The 21476-nt window shown below is 40.2% G+C and overlaps 1 protein-coding gene across 1 annotated transcript in view; it reads left to right on the plus strand.

Moving 5' to 3' along the window:
- Positions 1-541: 541 nt before the first annotated feature.
- LOC134578563 (doublecortin domain-containing protein 1-like) overlaps positions 542-21476 on the plus strand; it is a 29760-nt gene continuing 8825 nt past the window's right edge. The window contains exons 1-5 of the mRNA XM_063437536.1: positions 542-594; positions 2786-2980; positions 4417-4665; positions 5862-6009; positions 7158-7320. Coding sequence (XP_063293606.1) covers positions 2790-2980; positions 4417-4665; positions 5862-6009; positions 7158-7320 — 751 coding nt within the window. The 5' untranslated portion in view covers positions 542-594; positions 2786-2789. The remainder of the gene's footprint in view (positions 595-2785; positions 2981-4416; positions 4666-5861; positions 6010-7157; positions 7321-21476) is intronic.

Genomic DNA, 21476 nt, shown 5'->3' on the forward strand with positions numbered 1-21476 from the left:
ATGTATAGGGTGTGTGTGTGTGTGTGTGTATATATATGTATAGGATGTGTGTGTGTGTATATATGTGTGTGTATATATGTATAGGGTGTGTGTGTGTATATATGTATATGATTTATGTGTGTATATATATGTATAGGATGTGTGTGTGTATATATGTATATGTTCTTGTATTAACATGTGATATAAGACACAATGAATTCAAACTTTTACCAATATAAATAAATATATGTTCAACATCTGTTAATAAAACAGAACCTAAATATAGAATGATTAAATTTTCTTCATAATTTTGGATTTTTTTATGTAGTGCATAAGTGTGTAATTATAAAAACATATCACCGAAGAGACCAGACACATACCTTTTGCAGATGTTTTTTTCTGCTTTGTTGGGTAAATGTTAAATCTAAAAGGTGCAATTTTTTTCAGTGGTTGACATACTTCATCAATCCTAATTTGTGAAATTGTTCATTCGGTGATTCAAAGTCTGTATGAAAAAAGATGTTCATCTGATTAACTTTTCAGCAAGCAGAAAATAACCCTTTCAGAGCTCCGATCTGTGGATGGATTCTAACGGAAATTAACATTTCTGTGAGGGTGAGATTCACTTTAAAATTTCTATTTTTAACTATCACGTGTCATGATAGTAACACTGACAATGGCGGAATATAGCTTCATTTATATAATGCATCTTGTTTGAGCCAGTTCTGTGCTAGGGCTAATCTGGCCACCAATGTGAGTTTGTGCAATTGTCACTGTTCCGGTTTCGTCTAGTCATCTCTAGGCTTAGAGAGTAGGAAGACCCAAGAGTCTCTCTCAATGTTGCGTTAGAAAATTTGTGCTATGAGGCTTCCTATTTTTTGCCAGAAGGACTTCGCCTGAAATGGGCATCTGTTATGGATTAGAATGGCCGTGCCATTCCGTTTCCGAGGGCTTTGTAGACTGAGCTATAGACGTGATCTTTCAGTGCCACGCGAACGCCTTGGGGCAAGGGCGTTTCTTGTAAGAAGGCTATATCAGAGTTTAGTCGTTTGAGCTCCTGGAATAGAAGCCTACGTTTTTTGGGTGCGTTAAGCCCCTTGACATTGAGAGATATGACTTGTCGAGACATTGTGGGGAACTAGGTGGTCCACCAGTCTGTAGATCCAAAAGCGTGCCAGTTGTTGGGCACCAAGGCCAGCTTGGCTAGGTAACTGCACGCAAGCGTTCGTGCCACTGGGGCCCCGAGCACTGAGCCCCCATCACCCTCCTGCCCAGGGAAGGATCCTGGGTGAAGGGATGAGCAGGTAGATATGAAAGGGAAAGGAAAGGTAGTGAGGAAGTCACAGAGAGAGAGGTGGAGGTGCAACAAAAAAAATAAAAGTGCAACAAAATGATCTTGGTACGCGCCAGGCGCCTTTGGGGTGTGCGCTGCGGCCCCCTTTTCGTGCATCTCACGAGTAAGGGGTAACCGAGTCTTGTCTGACTATTCAAAAATACCACATTGTGGCCAAGCATGAAAACCATGATAACTTGGCAAAACCTTGTGACGTATAGAGAAATATGAACAAAACATGAGGGAAAGCAGGCTCGGGGCATAAGTGTTCGTATCCCGAAGCCCTCTCTGGCCCACCCACCATCCGGAGCGTCCTAGCAGAGGCCATGGGCTCCTTACTTTGTGTGCAGCACCGGGGGAAATGGGGAGGGAAGCTTGTTTTACGGAAACTAGTGTCTACACTGGGTAGGAGAGTAGTCCTTGTCCCTAAAGGCCTCCCACTCATCAAGGCTAACTGGGCCTGCCTATCTCAATCCATAATCATGTGGCTGACGTTCTTCTAACTCTGATATAGTGTAGCTATACTATTCCATGGCAACTGTTGTGGCTAAAAAATGTTTAATTTTTTTTATTAATGAAATATACTTGATTTTCATCATCTGAACTTTCCGGTGTGTTCTGTCTGCCCAATGGCCAGAGAGAAAGCTTTAGTCAGATGTGGCAAAGCAATCTAGCTAGTGTAGGCTGAGGGTTTGGGGGAGCAGGGGAAGTGGGGCCGGGAGGGGTCTGTCTACAGTGTGGGCTTCCTTTTGAGGGGTCCAGATCGGTACCCATGGGTTTTTACCCCTGGTGATAGATACCTTTGGGGGTGGGGGGGCTAGGATGATTTCGCTCCAGGGAAGGGGGGGGGGGGGGTAGACCAATATACAGTTATGTACATCTTTAGGTGAATAGTTAAGTAGCGCTGTAATAAACCTCTATGCATGGATAGTTTCCCATCGTGTGGTGGAGCACCAAGCCAGCTTAGGCTAACCCGCCATGCCACCCCGCGACCGACTGTGCTCTATCATTTCTATGTAACAATACCCAATTCCATATCACACATGTGTCAAAAGCTATGTAAAAGGTCTACGTTGTGTTGTGCGTCTCAAGCCATACAGTCCCCCCAATCCCCCTCCCAACCTGGGGTAACCTCCCAACCTGCCCGCCACTCTTTCGCAGTCCTGCGGCCTATAGTGCTAAAATTCATATGACGCATTCATTTACCCAGGGTGAGCCTCAGATCCCATGTCCCCTTAACTCTTCCTGCTCTGTGGGCCCCAAACCTCCCCCTACATGAATCTCCACTTTCCCCAGCTGTCAACCCCACCATCCCCCAAGGCACCTGCCCTCATGGCTCTGGCCCTTTTGTTTACTGTTTTTGAAATTGCTGTGAACGCATTAGAATATTATTTTATAGCCACGATCATGCTGATTTATTTTCTAATGAATCTGTACTTTCTAACTAACATAAACACATTTATTTTTCCATAGGACGATGGCTGACCAAAGCAGGCCATCTAGCGCTTCCACCAATAAAACCCTATCATACACTTCCTCTTCACGCAAAAATTCACTCTCTTCAACTACAACCACACGTTCTCAGCAAAGCAGTTTGGAAGACGTAATCGTGAAAGAATATTTGGACGCCTTAGAAAGACCATCTGCAAAACCACATGTTTTGCCCCGGTAAGACATTTATTATATTTCTATTAGTTAATAGATTTTCATACATGATGCTGGAATGAGACATTCAATTCGCTTATTGCACAACATGAGTGCAGTCACTGTTTGGGTCCTAAGCTCAGAGAGAAAGTATAAACTTACAAAAATACCTGCATGGGTAAGATTCACTTTAACATTTCTATTTTTAACGATCACGTGTCATGATAGTAACACTGACAATGGCAGAATATAGCTTCATTTATTATAATGCATTTCATTACCACGTTAAATGCCCATTATGAATACACTTTTGTATTCCGAACGCTATAGTGTTGCTTTAAGGTAAAATAAATAAGTGAAAGGGAAATGGATAAGGATTGTTGCCACTAGCTAGACCATTGCTGAGCCAATTTATGATTAAATTCCTAATGCTAGAGGTCAAGTGATATGCTCAGACAAACTGATTCATCATTTTTAAACCTTTGATTGTATCGGAAATAACTAAATGGCTCATCTTGTGAAAGTTAATGGATTTTACTTTTTATTTGTGAGTATGGCAATCTGTTAAAATTCCCAAAACACACGATAGCACCATTGTGAAACTAACAACAGCATCTAAATATACGCCAACACAATTATCAGGGGTTAAAAGGCACTTTGTGATGTACCTCACTGTATATTGTAAATAATTGCTCTCCATTAGTATTTGAATGCTTCTATAGGAAAATAAGAAATCTTGACAGGGAACATTCTGCCAGTAAATCGACAGCAAGTGTAACTCCTTAGCAACTGTCATTATACGTTGTGTCATTCAAATATCTAACGTGACAACCGCTTTTATACTAATTGTACTTTGCCAGTTTAGTTTGTGTTTTGTGATTTTTACTTTCTGAAGCCGTTACAGTTTTGGCAGGACAGCAATGGATTTAAAGAAGATCATAAATGAAGCCACCCAGTGTCTTACTATTTCTGTTGGGAAATTATATTTAAGAACATTTCCTAAACTTCTAGTTGTCACTTAAATTTCTCCCAAAAAAACTTAAATGAAAAACTTGTTTTGTGATATTTGTGATATTTAATTTGACTCTTTTAAATTGGCCCAATTATGATAACCATTTAAAGATGACTTTGGTCTTTTCTGAAAAAAAAAAGATGACTTTGATTGGGCAGAGCTGAAAATCAGCTGTCCTCAGTCTCCTCATCAAATAATTCACGATCCTATTCTGCACAATCAGCCAAGTTGTCATTTCATGGTATAACGTTAGAGTCAGACTGGGAGCACATAACGGTGTGCCCAGGATCTTGATAATAAAAGTAACTTTTTTCCAGGTAGTGATACCATAACTAGTACTTGTTTTTAAGTTTTTATTTGCCAGCATGTAAAAGAGTTAGACTAGTTGTACATTCGTTGGAATTATAACACTATTAATATCTAATCTAATATTTCACTTTTTCTTTAGAAAATACAAATCCCCTTACGCTGAAACATCAGCGAGACGCAAAAAAGACAGACGGCATAGTGAGAGCCCTTGTCTTAGCTCTTGCACTGCACTTCAATCAGAACATGTATCGAGAAGGTCAGCCTATCAAGATTACTCCCCACTTCAAACAACATCCGTTCACAGCAGAAATGGAGTTTCAGATTTAGACCTCAACATTTCAGACAGTTCTGACAATCCCCACTTCTCATCATCATCCAAGAAAAACAGGTCTGTCAGTGCTCCAGCGGGTCACGTTAGGTAATCAAAGCAGTTCTTCATTGCTTTCTGTTGACTTGTAATATGGTGTTTCTTTACAAAAGAATTTACACCTGTTAAATAGAGTTCATTTGTTTGCTTTCGTTACTTCATATGTTCTCTTTGCAATATTTTTGAGTTCTAACAAGTTATTAGACCTTTACTTAAAAGAAAATGTATTATACTGTGTTTTCAGGTCTATAAAGCTGTTGGGTTCCCCCCCCCCCCCCCCTCTACTTTCCTAGTGATATAAATTCACCCAAAGAAACCAAAAATAAAATAAGAAAGCATAAAAGACAGCACAATAATCCATATATCCGTCTCTTCATCACTACCACTATTTCTATCAATCTATCTATCAATCTATCTATCTCTCTGTCTATCTCTCTGTCTATCTCTCTGTTTATCTCTCTGTCTATCTCTCTGTCTATCTGTCTATCTATCTGTCTATCTATCTATGCATTATCTATCTATCTGTCTATCTATCTATCTATCTATCTGCCTATCTATCTATCCATAATCTATCTATCTCTGTCTGTCTATCTATCTATCTATCTGTCTATCTATCCATAATCTATCTATCTCTGTCTGTCTATCTATCTATCTATCTCTGTTTATCTCGGTCTGTCTGTCTATCTATCTATCTATCTCTGTTTATCTCTCTGTCTGCCTGTCTGTCTATCTATCTATCTAGCTGTCTATCTATCTATCTATCTATCTATCTTTCTATCTATCTCTGTTTATGTACGTCTGCCTGTCTGTCTATCTATATATATATATCTGTTTGTCTATCTATCTATCTATATATCTACCCAGCTATCTATATATTGATCTATCTATCTGTCTCTCTATCCAGAAAGGATAGAAAAGGAAACGTTCCAGACACAGTGGACAGGGTACACCCAAAGTCACTTGGAACCGAGCTGGGTTGTCTACTCTTATACCCTCAGAACATAATAATTTAGAATTGGGCAACAACTTGAGTGCCTGCGGAATGCTTATATACTCATCGGTAGTACAGTGTTAGATAAGAACTAACCCTATCTCAAGCGTGTTTATTCAAACTCTATTATCTTTATATTCTATGTTGTGTATTTGTGTCATTTTGTACAATAAGTTAGTTTTTTAATGAATATGAGCAGATTATCATATCATTATTTTTGTTTCAGACATTCTGTGAATAAAACCCCCAGGTATTCTGGTGGCTTTGGGGCAGTTCCAGTTTTTAAACGGCAAGCCTTTGTGATCAAAGCTTTCGCTTACAAGAATGGAACCAGAAGCATGCCTGTTAAAGTGTCAGCACCTACTATTCAGCTGGTAACATTTACTTTATTAACTGGCTTTATTTACAAGTCAAAACTATCACATGATGTAACGTTAAACTGGATATGTAATTATCAACAAACTTGTGGTGGATTAAAGGAAAGGACAAAAGTCACCTCCAAAACTAATTTTTAATATAAGAAAGCTTTCATCACGTTTTGAAAGGCATTTTTTTTGTAAAGAAATTGATTATATTGTTAAAAACATATATATATATTTTTTGATCCCTACATTTATTATATAACAGGATCCTTCAGCCGTATACATGCACATTGGGTCAGACCATGGTTAAAAAACAAAAAACAAAAAAAAAACAGTTACCGTAGTCTCCATGGTCTTCCCTGCCTCGTGCACCAAAAACTACAATCTCTGCACTCAATTTCCATCACCTGAACAGGCCATCAATCACAGAGGTGCTCCATGTACCGCTGATCCGTCCCAGCAATGAAAGACACAGGCTACACTCTGTGATAATGATGCTGTAGATTTATTTCAGAGTAAGTCCCCCACAAAACAAGCAAAGTTTTGGATCGCCAGAGTCGAGTGCATAATTTAGGCTCTAGGAAGCCGAAACGTTGTTATCCTCATTATCACAGAGTGTAGCATGTGTGTTTTATTTTTTTTCTGTTTTCAAACACACTCCGACCCAAGGTGCATGGGTATGGCTGGCTGAAAGACCCTGTCATATATTCCAAAGGTTGCGATGAGTTTCTCTCTTTTTTTATTTTATTTTATATATATATAGTTCATTAAAATATATACAGTTATTTTCAAAACTTGATGAAAGGATTATTATATTAAAAATGCTTTGAGGTGATTAGATTTGAATTGACTGTTGTCCTTTAAATTGGGTGATCTAAGCACCATAACCACTACAGCTGTTTATATTTATGATATATCTGTGTATATATATATATATATTATTTATTTATTTATTTATAAAATATTTTACCAGGAAAGATACATTGAGCTTTCTCTCGTTTTCAAGTATATCTATATGTGTGTGTATGCATTTGTATATCTATGTACATGTATGTGTCAGTTCATTGTCTTTTATAACGAATGTGTTACCCATCTTTGTCTGTTTTATTTTTTTGTCTGCACTGTATTCATCTCCTGTTATACCTTCTTATACCATTCAGCTCCTGGAGAGGTGCACTGTGAAACTGAAACTCAATATGGCGGCCAGAAGAATCTTTTTGGCAGATGGTGAAGAAGTTTTTGAACCGAAAGACATAGCCCATGATACTGACATTTACATATCAACTGGAGAGTCCTTCATAGATCCTTTCAAAAGTGTTAAAGGTACAAAAAACTATTTCTGCCTTTAGAGTTGGCAATTAGGGATGATTTTTCACTCTGCCATTTGCTCTGTTTAGTAATGCTAATGTTTACCCGCTTCTAGTTTAGCACGAGTATAATCTGTCTAATGAAAGAGAAATCTACTGACAGCCAGGTTTATTGGCTTTCATTAGTGTCGGTGCTTAATTTAATATAGATCTGAATAGACATTAGGGAGCCTGCAGGAGGTTAAATGGTGAAAATATCATAAATTAAATCACAGATTATTGAATTTGCTGTTTAGTTCCAGTGACACATAACAGACACAATTCATTAAGCTTGTAGCACCGAAGAAACATTTCCAAAGTAAGATAATTAAGGTAACTTATGAGCAGAAATAATTAGAAGAAAACCTAAAAATTTTAACTTTCTGTTATCAAAATAAAAAGAAAGCCTCTGGATTTTTTTTTCTGCTCCTTGATGAAGTCTTTTTAACGGTATTCATTTTAACGCTATTCATTTTTGTACTTGTTAAGAGACTAATATTTAAAGAGATGGAAATTTGCCTTCTCAAGTACGTTAAATCAGAATACTGCAAACAAATGAAATGCTTTATAAACCTAACATGATTCTGCATAAAATATTTTGTAATATTAGTCGACGTAAAGGTTAAAAAAAATAGCATTAAACCTTTTTGTCACTAATCAAGCAACACAAGTTAAAGATATCTTCCTAATTTCTAGATGCATTTATTAAAATGAATATAGCAATTTTTCTCTGTAATTTAATGAATATTTGATAAAATATTCTTGTCAGGTGGCTCGGCTCTGCTCTGCTGGACACCCCTTTGTATTCAAGAATTGTTTTGGCTTAGAGTCATTTCCACAGAGCGCTCATAAAAGGAAATCGTATAGATGAGAACAGAAATACCGCCAAAGGCCGCTTTATTATTTTTATAATTTAATGTGAAAAGAATCCTTTTTTTTTTTTTTTTTTTTTCATTTACTGCAATCTAAAACCAGCAAAAATCTAGTCCTGAAATATTTTACAGCATGTGCAGATATACACACCAAATTTGTTGTTTTTTTTCAACATTTTGCATATTGCCACACCAAGATCTAAGAAATTAAAAAATATGTTTTATTGTTTTACAACTCAAGCCAACCGTACAGAGTCATTTCAATATGATGTTTGTTTGTTTATTTATTTATTTTTCACCTAGATTCACAAAGGTAATTTTTACCATCTAACATGGAAACCTGGAAACTACTTGTGGTAAATAGCATTTAGCATCTTCCATTGATCTCCATGGGAGATGTTAAAACCTTCAGCAGCTGCAAAATAGACCAGTCGCTAAACTTTACGTTTTTGTAGCATGAAAACTGAAAGTAGTTGGTGTCGTACATGACAGACATTTTTGTGATTATCGACTTGCCAGTAAATGAAGGTGACCGTCATAGAACTAATCCTTACTGTTTAGTTAAGACGCCCCTTAGTGTCACCATAAATTAATTAATTATAACTTTTACCTTTTAGTTTCCAACTCTTTAAACTCACATTAATTATCAATTAAAGGGAAAATAATAATTATTTCATGACTATATGTTCCCCTATTTACAGTGAACTCTGTTCACCCCTTTTCTGTAGAAAAAATTAAATGAAATACATTTTTATTCGCCTTGTTTCCAGCCACCGGATTCTTCATCAGCAAGCATGCTGACGTCTTCCACGTTCTTGTCCAATCCAATGCTTCTCATAGAGATGTACTGGGGGCAAGCCGTGCATGCGCGCAGAATGCTGTGCTCCTCCATTCAAATATTTTACATGAGAAGCCTCAAAGGAGATGTGAGTATAACATGTTCTCACAGCGGATGCATCTCTAGTGAATTTCAGGAAGACTGCCATTAGCACCCTTACTGCTAACTCGCGCTTGCAGGACTTCTCGCGGGCGGCTCTTCCTTTGGCACAGCTTGCCTACCCCCATCAGACTCTTTCTTAGTCTTTAATTGTTTAAAAAGTTCCTCAAAACACATCTGTTCAGAAACGCTTATGGACGCCCAGAGTAATTTATCTATACCTATCCATATCGGTATCTTGCTCTCCTAAAGAGCCACACTCCACTCTCACCTCCAGTTCTGCTACTTTTCCACCTTCTTTGGTTGCTGTCACCCTTGCTGCCCCGTTGTGTATTTGTTGTAAATGTTTTTTTTTTTTTTTTTTTTGTAAATATAATTTTTTATTTCGTTTCGTGCAGTTTAAATTGAGACTCGCAGGTCCCTGTGTATAGTAGAGCCAGTTAACCAGGACGCGACATGCGTCAAACATGAGTTAGGAATATGCTCCAGAAAGGTCATAAATATTTGGGCACGCAGGCCCACGGTTTCGTGAGACTCGCAGGTCTTCATCACATGCTAATTACTTTCCATAGTTACATTTCGTTACGTGCTGTTTACCTGGAGACTCGCAGGTCTCTGTGTGTATTGGAACCATTTCACCCAGATACAGCATGTGTCAGATATGAGAAAGGATTATGTTCAAGAGAAGTCATAGCTATTTGGGCTCGCAAGCAAATCAAGCATATTATCAACAGACATTGGCGGATCCTTAAATCAGATCCGAATCTGAAGGAAATTATTGGTGACAAGCCACGTATTATCTATAGAGGGGCAAAAAACTTAAAGCAACATCTAACTACAAGTTTCATTAGGGACAAAGGGGAAGGAAAAAACCTCTTTGGACTGGAAAAGGGTTTTTATCCATGTAAGTCCTGCTCAGCTTGTAAGAAAACAATATTTAGCAAACAAAAACAGACAGAATTCACCTCCCACTCTACTAATCGAATATTTAAAATCCATCAGGTTCTAACATGTAACTCCACTAATGTCATATACCTCCTCTGGTGCCCATGTGGTCTGCAATACATTGGGATGACTACTAGAGCATTTAAAACCAGGGTTGCGGAACATGTGGGCAATATCCAGAGGGGGTATATGAAACATAGTGTATCAGCACACTTCACGGAGAAACATGGCGGTGATCCTTCTTTACTGTCATACACTGTCATCTTCAAGAAATTTAAGAATTGGAGGGGTGATAATAATGTCAAAGAGCTAGCGAAGATAGAGGGCAAGTGGATTTTCGATGTTAATACCCTATCCCCGAAGGGACTGAATTTAGATTTTGAGTTTATACATTTTTTATAGAATCCATACATATTTTTTAGAATTTATTTTATTTGAATTACCAGGTTTAGAAGGCTATACTTGCTTTCTGTCTATTTGCTATCTAAATGTGAAGTCTCTGTGGTTACACATTGCATTGTTTAATGTATGTAACTAAATAGTTCCTCTAAGAATACATTGCTCTATTTTTAAACACAAAGAGATTGATGTTAGTTAATATAATACTTGCATTGTGTAGGCCATTTATAGATTATATTTTTAATCTTTATTTTTCTTATTTCGTTATGATATCCTGCAAATATGGAGGTTAAGGTTGCTATGGGGACTTAATTATAACAATTAAGAGCAACCAACATCCTGAACGCCGCGTTTCAGCGTGCGTTCCAGCCGGCCGAAAAACCGGAAGTGACGTCACCCGCGAAACCGGAAGTGGCGCGACGCCGGTACGAAATTGAATCCAGGTGAACGGGACAGATAGGACTTATAAAAGAAGACCCAACAGAACATGAAGACAAGCACTGGAGGAAGGCTGTTAGCCGAAACGCGTCTGCTTCAATCTTCTGCATATTTATATTTGTTATTTTATGTGTATTTTTGACACTCTGGGCTGCAAAAAGATAGGGGTAAGTGGAACTCTAATTTTGCTATATATACTATTGTCTGCTTTGGGTTCCACCCCCATAGTGCCCATGAGTGCCTATACTTTTTTAAAATAATTTTATACAATAAATATATTTTGCATCCAAATTCTGGAGTCGCATCTATCTGGATCACCTGGATCGTTAGCCAGTATTGGCACCCCTGAGCCTGTTTTACAGAGCCTGGCACGGCTCTGGAGAATGTGAGTGAGAGTCACACACTTATCTATTATACATTTTTTATTATACAGTTTGCACTATGTTGTTGTCTTTTATTTTTTTTCTATTTTAGTTTATACCCAAGTCTAGTTCCACGCTGTTTGCATTACAGTCCAGTCCCATATTGGTCCTATATTGGTAATATTCCAAATTTCTGCTGTGATCACATTGGGGAGGTGTATATACTGGTATATGTTTCTTTTTGTATTATGTAAATCTGGTGCATTAGGGAAGCACTAGGGTACCGGTTACACCATTCATTGTATATTTTCACCATATACAGAACTGTCAAAATTTTAGTGAAGCGCCTACGCACTATCTTCTGTTTGTTATTTGGGCTCGCAGGCCCGCAGTATCGTGAGACTCGCAGGTCTCTATTTCCCTCTAGTAAATTTCCCTTTAGGTATCGGTCCCCCTGTTGAGAGATCTCTGTAGCCGTTCAACTGGGCTATGTCTGTCACTGCCTCGCTGTTCACCCTATAGCGCGTCATCTCGGTAATTGTGCTAGGTGGCGTCAGTTTGTTTGTGACATCCATAGTCTTATCCAACGTCTGATACTATCTACGTCTCTGATCGGATCCGTTCACCTGTTCTCGTTTGTGGACCTGACCCTCTCTGGTCAGTGTGTGTAGGAGGGGTTGGGGTTAAGGGGTTAGGATCAACTGGGAGAGAAGGGGTAGGGTTAATCTGCTGTCTCTTGTGCTCCGTTTCTGTCGACAAGTCTTAGCCGGTCTGAAAAGTCGGGTTTGGAGGTCTGTAGTAGCCAGTGTGTCCACGTGTTGAGGTATGTCTGTTGTGTGTTTGCTGCCGTGTGTTGTAGTTCTTCTAGGGCTCGTAGGTCCTCCATGTGGGAGAACCATATGGTCAGCGGTGGGGTTACAGTTTGCTTTCAGTATTTCGGTATAATGGATTTGGCCGTGTTCAGTATGCGTATGGACAGGGACTTTTTGTATATAGAGCGCGGTACCTTGGTGTGGTGCAGTAGCATTTCCGCTGGCCTGAGAGGGGGCGGGTCGTCTGAGAAAAGTTGTAGCATTGTGTGTATCCCCCGCCAGTACGGAGTGATTCCACTGCATTCCCACCATATGTGTAAATGCGTACCCCTCTCCGTTCCGCATCTCCAGCATTGCGGAGACTGCGTCGGGGAGATGGCGTATAGTGTCGATGGTGTGCGGTACCAATACGTCATGATTTTGTATGCTGTGTCTTGTGTTTTGCTGTAGCTGGCGCAGTGATGCATGAGGTAGCAAATTTTCTCCCAGTCAGCCTTACTGAGTGTGTGTCCCAGCGCCTCTTCCCATTTTCCCATGAAGCTCGGTAGTGCGGTTGGCGTTTGGGTCAGTAGCATATTGTATAGAAAGGAAACCCCATGGGCCAGTGGTTGGGGGTCTAAGCATGCGTCCTCGAATGTCGTGGGGACTCTCGTGAGTGGTGCGCCTTGGGGGAGGGTGGCGATGGTAAATGGTTTTTATTTTGATCGTAATGTAAAAAGCAAACAGTTCACAATTCTTGAAACTAGCATATGGTTGCCTACGCAGAGGCGTATTTGTTAAAATTAGGAACTTGGTAATGGCAATAATACAAAACAGATATGCGTATAACTTGTGTAGATATACAAATAGAGTGTAGCATGCTACAATGTATTCTGAGGAATTGGGTTTCCGATGCTGGGACCTACCAGGTTATCAGATTACTAGAGCATGGTGTTTAAGTAAACATTCAGCGTGCGTGTGTCAATGTGTGGCAGAGTTTATATAGGTAATCATCTAATCCACAATCTGATGTTGAGCTATATTTCGATCTGAGAGCAGTGCCATGTATTGCAATATCGTGGACTGTGCTGATAACGGGCCACCAATTCCATCAGCTGCGCTATTGGACAGTTTGTCGTTGCATAATAACTAACGTATATATGGTGTTAGCTAAATGTATGCTAGAGTGGTAAGTTGGTGATTTTGTTCAGGATCCTAAGCCACTATATTCCAAAGTGAGCTCTGACCCTTATGCTTAGAGGGTGTGCTTTGCCATCGTGAATTAATCTCTGGATGTGCCCGGCTCGGAAGGGATGGTCTGTTTTCTTGGGTTTGCAATAGTCGTGGTTGGGCTTGTAGCAGCCTTAGGCCTGTGTGGCATGGCAGGGTTATCGATTGTAGTGGCCCCTGCCTGCGCTGAGGGTGGTGAGGAGGTGCGGTAATGACCTCCTCTTTCATCTAGTCTAGCTGGGTATCTCCGCTGTGGTGAAGCCCCATGTGCAGGGCTGGTGCAAGTAATTTTGGGTACATAGGCGAAGATGCATTTTTCCGCCCTCCTCCCCCAAAAAATTACATCTTCACCTGTGTGCCTCTTAACCTCCCTTTTGTGATTCTTATCCTCTCTTTTTCTCTTTTAAATGTCTTACCCTGTTTAGTGTCTCTTATCTCCTATTTCTCCCCATTGTGTGTCTTACAACTCCCTTGTGTATCACTTACAACCCCCCTTGTGTGTCTCTTATCTCCCCTCATTGTATCACTCTTACATCCTCTCACATTTTGTGTCTTACTCCTCCCAACCCCTTTGTGTGACTCCTTCTCACCCAGCCCCTTTGTGTCTTTTGCTCTACCCAGCTCCTTTTTGTCTGTTTCTTTCACCCCAACCCATCTGTCTCCCCCCCAGCCCCTTTGTGTGTCTCTTTTTCCCCTTCTCAAGCCCCGCTGTGTGTTTCCTTCACATCCAGCCCCTCTCCCCTCCCTGTCCCTTAGTAGTGTTCCTCTCCTGTGTCACTTTTCAATTATCTCATTTATTGTACATTTCTCCCCCCCCCCCTTTCATAATATTATAAAGCGTTGCGGAATTACTTGGCGCTATATAAATACCAATAATAATAATAGAGATGTGTGTAACGGATCGCCTGGCACCCCGACTGGGTACCTCCGTTAATGGATGCTCCTAGCGTTTCCTGAGGACTCCAAGCACTCTGGCAGACACCACAATCACTGAATCTGAGAAGCATATAAATCCTCTCAAGCCTCTGAATGCTGTAGACAGTTGAATAGGAACCATACGAATAGGTTTGCACTCCTAGCAGTCAAACTGGAACATCATGCGATAAATCCTCCCCCAATAATGAGACGACACTTCACTTTGAGGGTCAAGCAGGAACTCTGGACTGGCACATCCAGCCTGGCTTTTATTTCCATCTTACACATTTAAGCCTGCCCACAGGGGAGGTGTAAAATATCCAATCGCATAGATGTTACCTCCCACACATCTCCTCCCCTTAGATTAACACTTAACACAATTATACATACAGTTAAAACATACTTTCTACCCAACTTTCATAACTCTAAAACCATACATCACATTCACATACAAATACATATCCACAATCAATCCATCAGGGGAACAACATATTAAAAAATGGCATGAATCAGACCAGGGGTTCAAAAGTTAGTAAAGTATCTTTTAAAACCCCTGTCAGCATGACTTTCCAGCTCAGACCGGTTACCTCCCACAATGCCTCACAATCCCTCCCCTCTGGCCTGGAGATAATTGGGAAGGAATCTAATCATCTCCAAGGACAGAGGCAAAACTCCATTACCCACATGGCAGACAAAAAGACAGTAAAAGACATAAAATTACATACTGATACATTTAACACATAAAACACACATTTCTACATATCCCCAGTTTAACCGAAGTGTAGGATGAGGTAAGGGTCAGCGGTTTTCGGTAAAATGTGTAGCCGATTTCAGTTCCACAGAATCTTTAGCATACACCGCTGACCGCGTTCGACTGAACAAAGATGGCCGCCGCCACGTGCAATTAACCTGCAGTAACCTCACAGCCTGGGAGGTAAATTGCCTGCACACTTTAACTTCTGGGTGGTCTGCCTGTGTGGTACTTGGTTCAGTAAGCCCTATTTACTGAACCAAGAGGGAGAAAGCCAGGGGCAAGTTATTTTACAGGTCTGGGGACATAGTCTTAAAGGAGCATTGTTCACCAAAGTTACAAGATGTCCGCAGACGGTTCTTAAAGGGCCATACACACCAATAAAAGTCCATACGTTTTCAGGGGCCATAGTCTTAAAGGGTATTGTTACCCAAAGTCTCAATATGTCCCCAGACAGTTCTTAAAGGGCCAGTAGCAGTACAATAAAATACCATTCAATGTGCTTAAAGGGCCAGCAGTCGCAAAATAAAATACAATATGCCCCAAATAACCCAGGGACCATAGTCAGCAGGTAGGAGGCGGGCAAACAGGCTTCTCCAGGGCCCAGTGGCGAGGTTGGTTTCGCCACAATGTGTTATCCCTGCAATGGAAACATTGCCGTATCTACTAAATGGCAAAGTTTTACACTGCAGGGCTAAAACTACAGGGCTATTACACCCAGACCACTTCATTGAGATGAAATGAGCTGGGTGCCTGTAGTGGTCCTATAAGACAATTGGACTCTTTTTAAGCATTTTAAGAGCATTAGAAAAAAGGGAGAAAAAAGGGTAAGCTGGTACCTCCTATATGTGCTAATTTTTAACTAATATTCAACTGGCATGTGTTGTGTCCTTTGGGATAAATTTGATCATTATGCACATGAAATAAATATGGTTTTATGTAGAACAGGTCCATGTATGTCAGGTACCAGACTATCAGTATTAAAGAGAGCATTCTTTGTCGCTCTAATTGCATTACTATTTGTCCGCGAAGCCAAAAATCACCTTGTGTAATCAATGCTATTTTTCCACGTGGCTGGTCCTTTGGCAATCAGTAGTTGAGACATGTTCCCTGTTGTCTTTATGAAAATATGGATTTTTATGTTTTGTTCTTTTCTATAAAAATATTTGAATGATAAAAAGTAATAATACATTTCAGAAATTCAGTTTCGTTCCGTGGAGGAAGGTATTGTTTTAAATGCTGTGAAATCTCAGGATAGAAGTTTGTTCTCTAGCTTACCATTGGGGTCTGCATGACATGGGGTAAAGTCATTAAACTGAAGTGTAGAAGCTTGATTCGTCTGATATCTGGAACTCAATCTGATGCTGCTCATATTAAAAGATGAAGTCATACAAACATTTCTGGATGCCATACAGACTGGGTCAACAAGTGTGTAGAATCTGGAAAAAATGTCATGCAGTCGCCTATAGCGACCTTAAAAAGGGGGGATTAAGATTGCTATGTGTTAAGACCCATCATAAATACCCATCAATCACAGACTGAACGGATAACCCGTTTCATATGATAAGACTAAAAACATTTTTAGGAAACCATAAGAGAAAACTGTAAAAACAAGTGCCTGCACACTATCTCAATTCTCTATGTCCTGTTAAATAACTGGAGGGTTTTTAGGATCACTCCAATGGCCATTTAAGTGTAAGCTCACCTGCCACCCATGTTTTCCCTATTAAGGGTTAATAAGTATGTAGGGGTTCAGAAAACACCCCTTTCGGTCTCAGAGATTTATCTGAAGCTGAAAGCAGCAACATGAATTGTTAGTGTAGGACTCGCCTAAGAGGCTTTGGCTTGACGTGGCAGGTGGGCTCACATTTAAATGGCCATTGCAGTGATACTAAAAGCCTCCAGTTAAATGTGCGTAGGGATTTAGGATAGTGTGCAAGTAACTATTTTCTTTGGTTTTTATGGCACATTTTGGGACTGATGTGTACTATAGTCTTTGCTGCCACTCAGGAGTCGTGAGAGTTTGAGCGCAGGACTTACTTTGAATATAAGAGAAAACGGCAAACAATAAGAATACAACTGTGCTCTTCTTGGGAGTCTACGGTCTCCCCCTCATTCTCTGCTTCTGTCCTGAAACTGGAAACCTCTCCACCTCTGGGTATGAAGGGGACTAGTCGGGCTGGGTCCCAGGTGTGCTTTGATGTAGTGTCATTAGCTGCTACTATTGGCACCGGGAATACCAATGATATAAATAAGGATGAGCTTCTTTTATAGCAGCGATCTTGAAGACACTTCCATTAAGCTTGACGGAGAGGGAGCGCAGTTCTGACCATCTGTATTCCATGCCAGCTTCTTGTAACCGCTGAGTAATGGGTAATGATCTTCTCCACTGAAGTATGAATCTAGTAAGGTCATTGTATAAAGTGAGATGAGATAATTCAAACGAGTAAGGTGTCTTGCCTTGGTGCTATAATTTGATGTCTCCAAGTATGAGAAACATCTTGCAATTACAGCACATGTGGCTTATCTTCTTGGCTTAGTTCGGAGGTAGAAGATACGTGACTTAGGTAATGAAGTAACTCTTCCATTGTGATGGTATCAGGTATTCCTCTAAATTTGGGATTATTGTGCCAACTACAGTCATCTAAAAGGGCTGCTTGCATTGTAAGGGTATGCTGGGTGTATTGTAGATGTAGATGTATAGTTTCAGTTAGTGAGGACCTAGCTTTGCAAATGTCCAAGATGTTGTCCACAGTAGCTTTAACTGTTTGAAAATTTTCTTTCACCACAGTGATATCTGCCGTCTGTAGCATTTGAATGTCCTTCAGGAGATTTTGTATGTCCTATTTAGTGACAGGAGCTGTTGCTTCAGAGGCCCCTTGGTGAGCTGAGAGGGTTTGTGTGGAGAGCTGCTATTGGGATCCTCTTACATAGTTGTGGGGTATGAGGTGCTGGTTTCCTGGCCATCATGGCTGGCCATTTAGTATATACATGGTGCTGAAAAAGGATGCCTATATCTGTAGTTTCTGTCTGAGCACCCACCTAGGGTTTTTGAGATCCTTATCCCTTCTGTGTAACTCGGTTAGACACCGCCTGTGCAGGCACCTCCATATAAGTCATGTTAAAGACGTGTGGAGCTGGCAAGATGTGAAGAGGAGTAGGCCCCAGTCCTGGGCGTTGTCTCATTGCCAATGCAGCATAGAAAAAAGGCAATGATCAGTAGGATACGATCCCTTGAGGAAAGTGCTGGCTAAGTCTCATCAAGAAAAGGCGAACCAAGCAAGGTATTTGTCTCTGTATGTCAGAATGTGCGAGAGCTGTACAGTATAGCGTCCTCTCAGCTTCGTGGTCATCAGATTGAGGCAAAGAAATTAATTTCTATAATTTACAATATCCTCCTTAAGCTAACCTACCTTGTAATGTGCATTAATAAGAAAGTTTGGAACCTGACTTTAACAGAGACAAGATGGAAAGCATTTTTCATACCTTGATAGGCCTTTCTCACTGTATAGTTAACCTTCAGCTGATATATAGTTACATAGTTACATAGGTTTGATAGAGACATACGTCCATCGAGTTCAGCCTTTTTCACATCTGTTTTTGCTGTTGATCCAAAAGAAGGCAAAAATAACGGTTTGAATTTTGTAACAAACTAGGAGAAAAATCCTTCTTGACCCCAGAATGGCAGAGTTGGATCAATAAGCCATTACCCCACTAATTCAAAATGATATCCCCTAATATTATGTTTTTGCAAGTATTTAGTCAATTGTCATTTAAACATCTGTATAGAAAGAAAACCACCTCTTCAAGTAGAGAATTCCAGATCCTTATTGTTCTTACTGTATAAAAACATTTCCTTTGCCTTAGACTAAATCTCCTTTCTTCCAATCTAAATGCATGACTTTGTGTCCTTTGTATAGTCCAGTTTATGAATAGATTTCAAGACTATGGTTTGTACTGGCCCCCGAATATATTTGTATAATGCTATCATATCCCCTCTGAGGTGCTGTTTTTCCAAACTAAAGAGATTTAAATTTAACATCTCTTCCTAAAATGCTCCCTTCCTAATATACATTTTGTAGCCCGCTTTTGCACATAACGTCCTTCTTTCGAACAGGTGCCCAAAATTGCACAGCATATTCAAGATGTGGTTTTACTGGTGATTTATAAAGAGGCAACGTTATATTCTCATCCCGAGATGAAATATAATTGATATATAAAGTCTATATGACGTCAAAGCTTGTCCCTTCCTGTTTGACACACATGTAGCCTTTAAACACAGATTGCTGCTGGAGGTCTTGTGGCACTTACCTGCACCTATGGTGGTCCTGCTCACATTTGCAATCCTTATGGCACCAAGTATTCCACTCGGCTCTCAGGTGTCCGGTTTATTCCACCATTTTTTCCCCAGATATACTGTAAGTATATGTAAGCTATTGCAGATTACACTGTGTACTTTATAAAATAAAATATACATTTAATGCATGCAGAAGGTGTTACAATTTAATTTAAATTAATAAAAAAAGGTCAAATAAATTGCTCATGGGGATTTTCAAAGGATCTGCTTGTATGTTTTGGAGAGCAGATTCCTAAAATACCAGCATAATGGAAAAGAAAGGCTTTCTGTATGTGCTTACATTGTCACATACAATAAATATCAAACATGTGAAGGATCAGAGACACCATTTATTATTTATTTATTACGTTGTACAATTCCCATGATGCTATGCCATCTGGGGATCCTCCATTCACCAATTCTTGCATGGTTGTATTTGAGCAGTGTTTGTGCGTTTGAATGTAAGCGTGGAGTAAGCTTACTATGTAAGTGTGGAGTGTGTGTGTGTGTGTGTGTGTGTGTGTGTGTGTGTGTGAGAGAAAGTAGGGGTGTATTTGTGTGCACTGTTGCCATTGGAATGCAGTGGTGTGCTTGTGTATTTGTATGTAGTGTTGACTACATGGCAGTCACCCTATTCCCCTTGTGGATATCTCACAGTCCCACATAGCGTTTGAATCATTCTAGAGGTATCCACAGAAAGTTCTGCGTTTGAAGCTGCTTCCCTCTCCTCACACCATCTTTCCATGTATCCCTGACATGTGGGCGGTCAGCGACGATGCACATTTGCACACTGCTCTCCTCGAGCCCCTCTGCTGCAGCCTTCTCCATCTCAGGCGCACTAGGCCCGTGATGAAGGATTCAGAATGATATGGGGCTTGTCAGTACGAGCAACCACTGAAGCAGGTAAGATCAGCTTCCTCCATAGCTTTCTCCAAAAGGTCTCCAGCTTGAATTCAACTTGGGACCTTCTTACCATATCAGGGGATATGCAGCCTCCGCCATTTTGAGTGAACCGCTTTCAGAGTCTTCGTGTGTCATGGCAAAGCCAAATGTCTCCCGTAGAGTAGGGGGCCTCCAGGGTGGGGACCGATATCACCCCCCGCTGGTCCAAAAGGGGGGGGGGGGAGTGAATGGGGCATCAGCTCCATAGTGTTTCAGTTAGCCATGGGTTGGACCGGAAGATTGTCCGTCTCTCCTTACCACAGTGCCCACCAGGCCTCACGCTCAATCAGCTGATAGGAGCTTCTCTTCTTGCTTTCCCCTCTCCTGTCAGTGTCTCCTCTCTGCCTCCCAGACGGGCTCTCTGTAGCTGGGGGGACGTGAACTGCACTCAGCATTGCCAATTTGCCCAAGTACATGGGTCACCCGATGGCTTCCCCCTGCAGGCCTCTTTGCGTCTTCACTGACGGTAGTTCCGCCACTGTCCCTAGATGATTGTTGTGGCCTTTCTTGAACCAAATAAGTGAGATGTAGCTCACATTCTTATAGCCGTAGTGAGAAAGAAGTCCATATCTGAATTACCGTTTGGATTTAAAGACCCTCCTTTATATGCTGTTAACTACCTCCACATGCAAATATGTCACTATGAAAAGCTATGATACCACCTGACCCCACAAGTACTTTTATAGTATATGATCATAGGGCAGAGAATACTATTCAAGTACCCTCCTTGTTTCTATGAGAGCACCTGTGCCACAGCATTATTTATGAAATAAATGAATGGGACTATTGGTAAGGTAAAAGGTGGTGAGCCATGGTCGGTTTTACCTCACAGTTTTATTTATTTATATTTTTATACTCCGCACCCATATATAATGATTTCAGGAGTTTTTTCCTGAGCTGACACAGAAAGTTGACCCTTGTTTACATTGATTTATTTTGAATACATTTATTTGTCAACTCATGCCCATTTAACAAACATTTGTTGTTAATTGTTATTGCTTGTGCATGTTAATGCTGATATATACACACACACACACACACAGATAAAATAGGCATCTAATCTGTATTTTGGTAGCAAAAAAAAAAGAGTTACAATTTCCTTGAAATAGTTTAGAATTTTTATTTTTTTTTATTTTTTGTAAATTACCAGGTTTTTTTTTCTTCACATCTAAACTCCTTAACAGTAAATACCTCTGCAAGCTATGAAATCCCTGC

Source organism: Pelobates fuscus, chromosome 12 (genome assembly GCF_036172605.1).
Source record: "Pelobates fuscus isolate aPelFus1 chromosome 12, aPelFus1.pri, whole genome shotgun sequence".
Taxonomy (NCBI): Eukaryota; Metazoa; Chordata; class Amphibia; order Anura; family Pelobatidae; genus Pelobates; species Pelobates fuscus.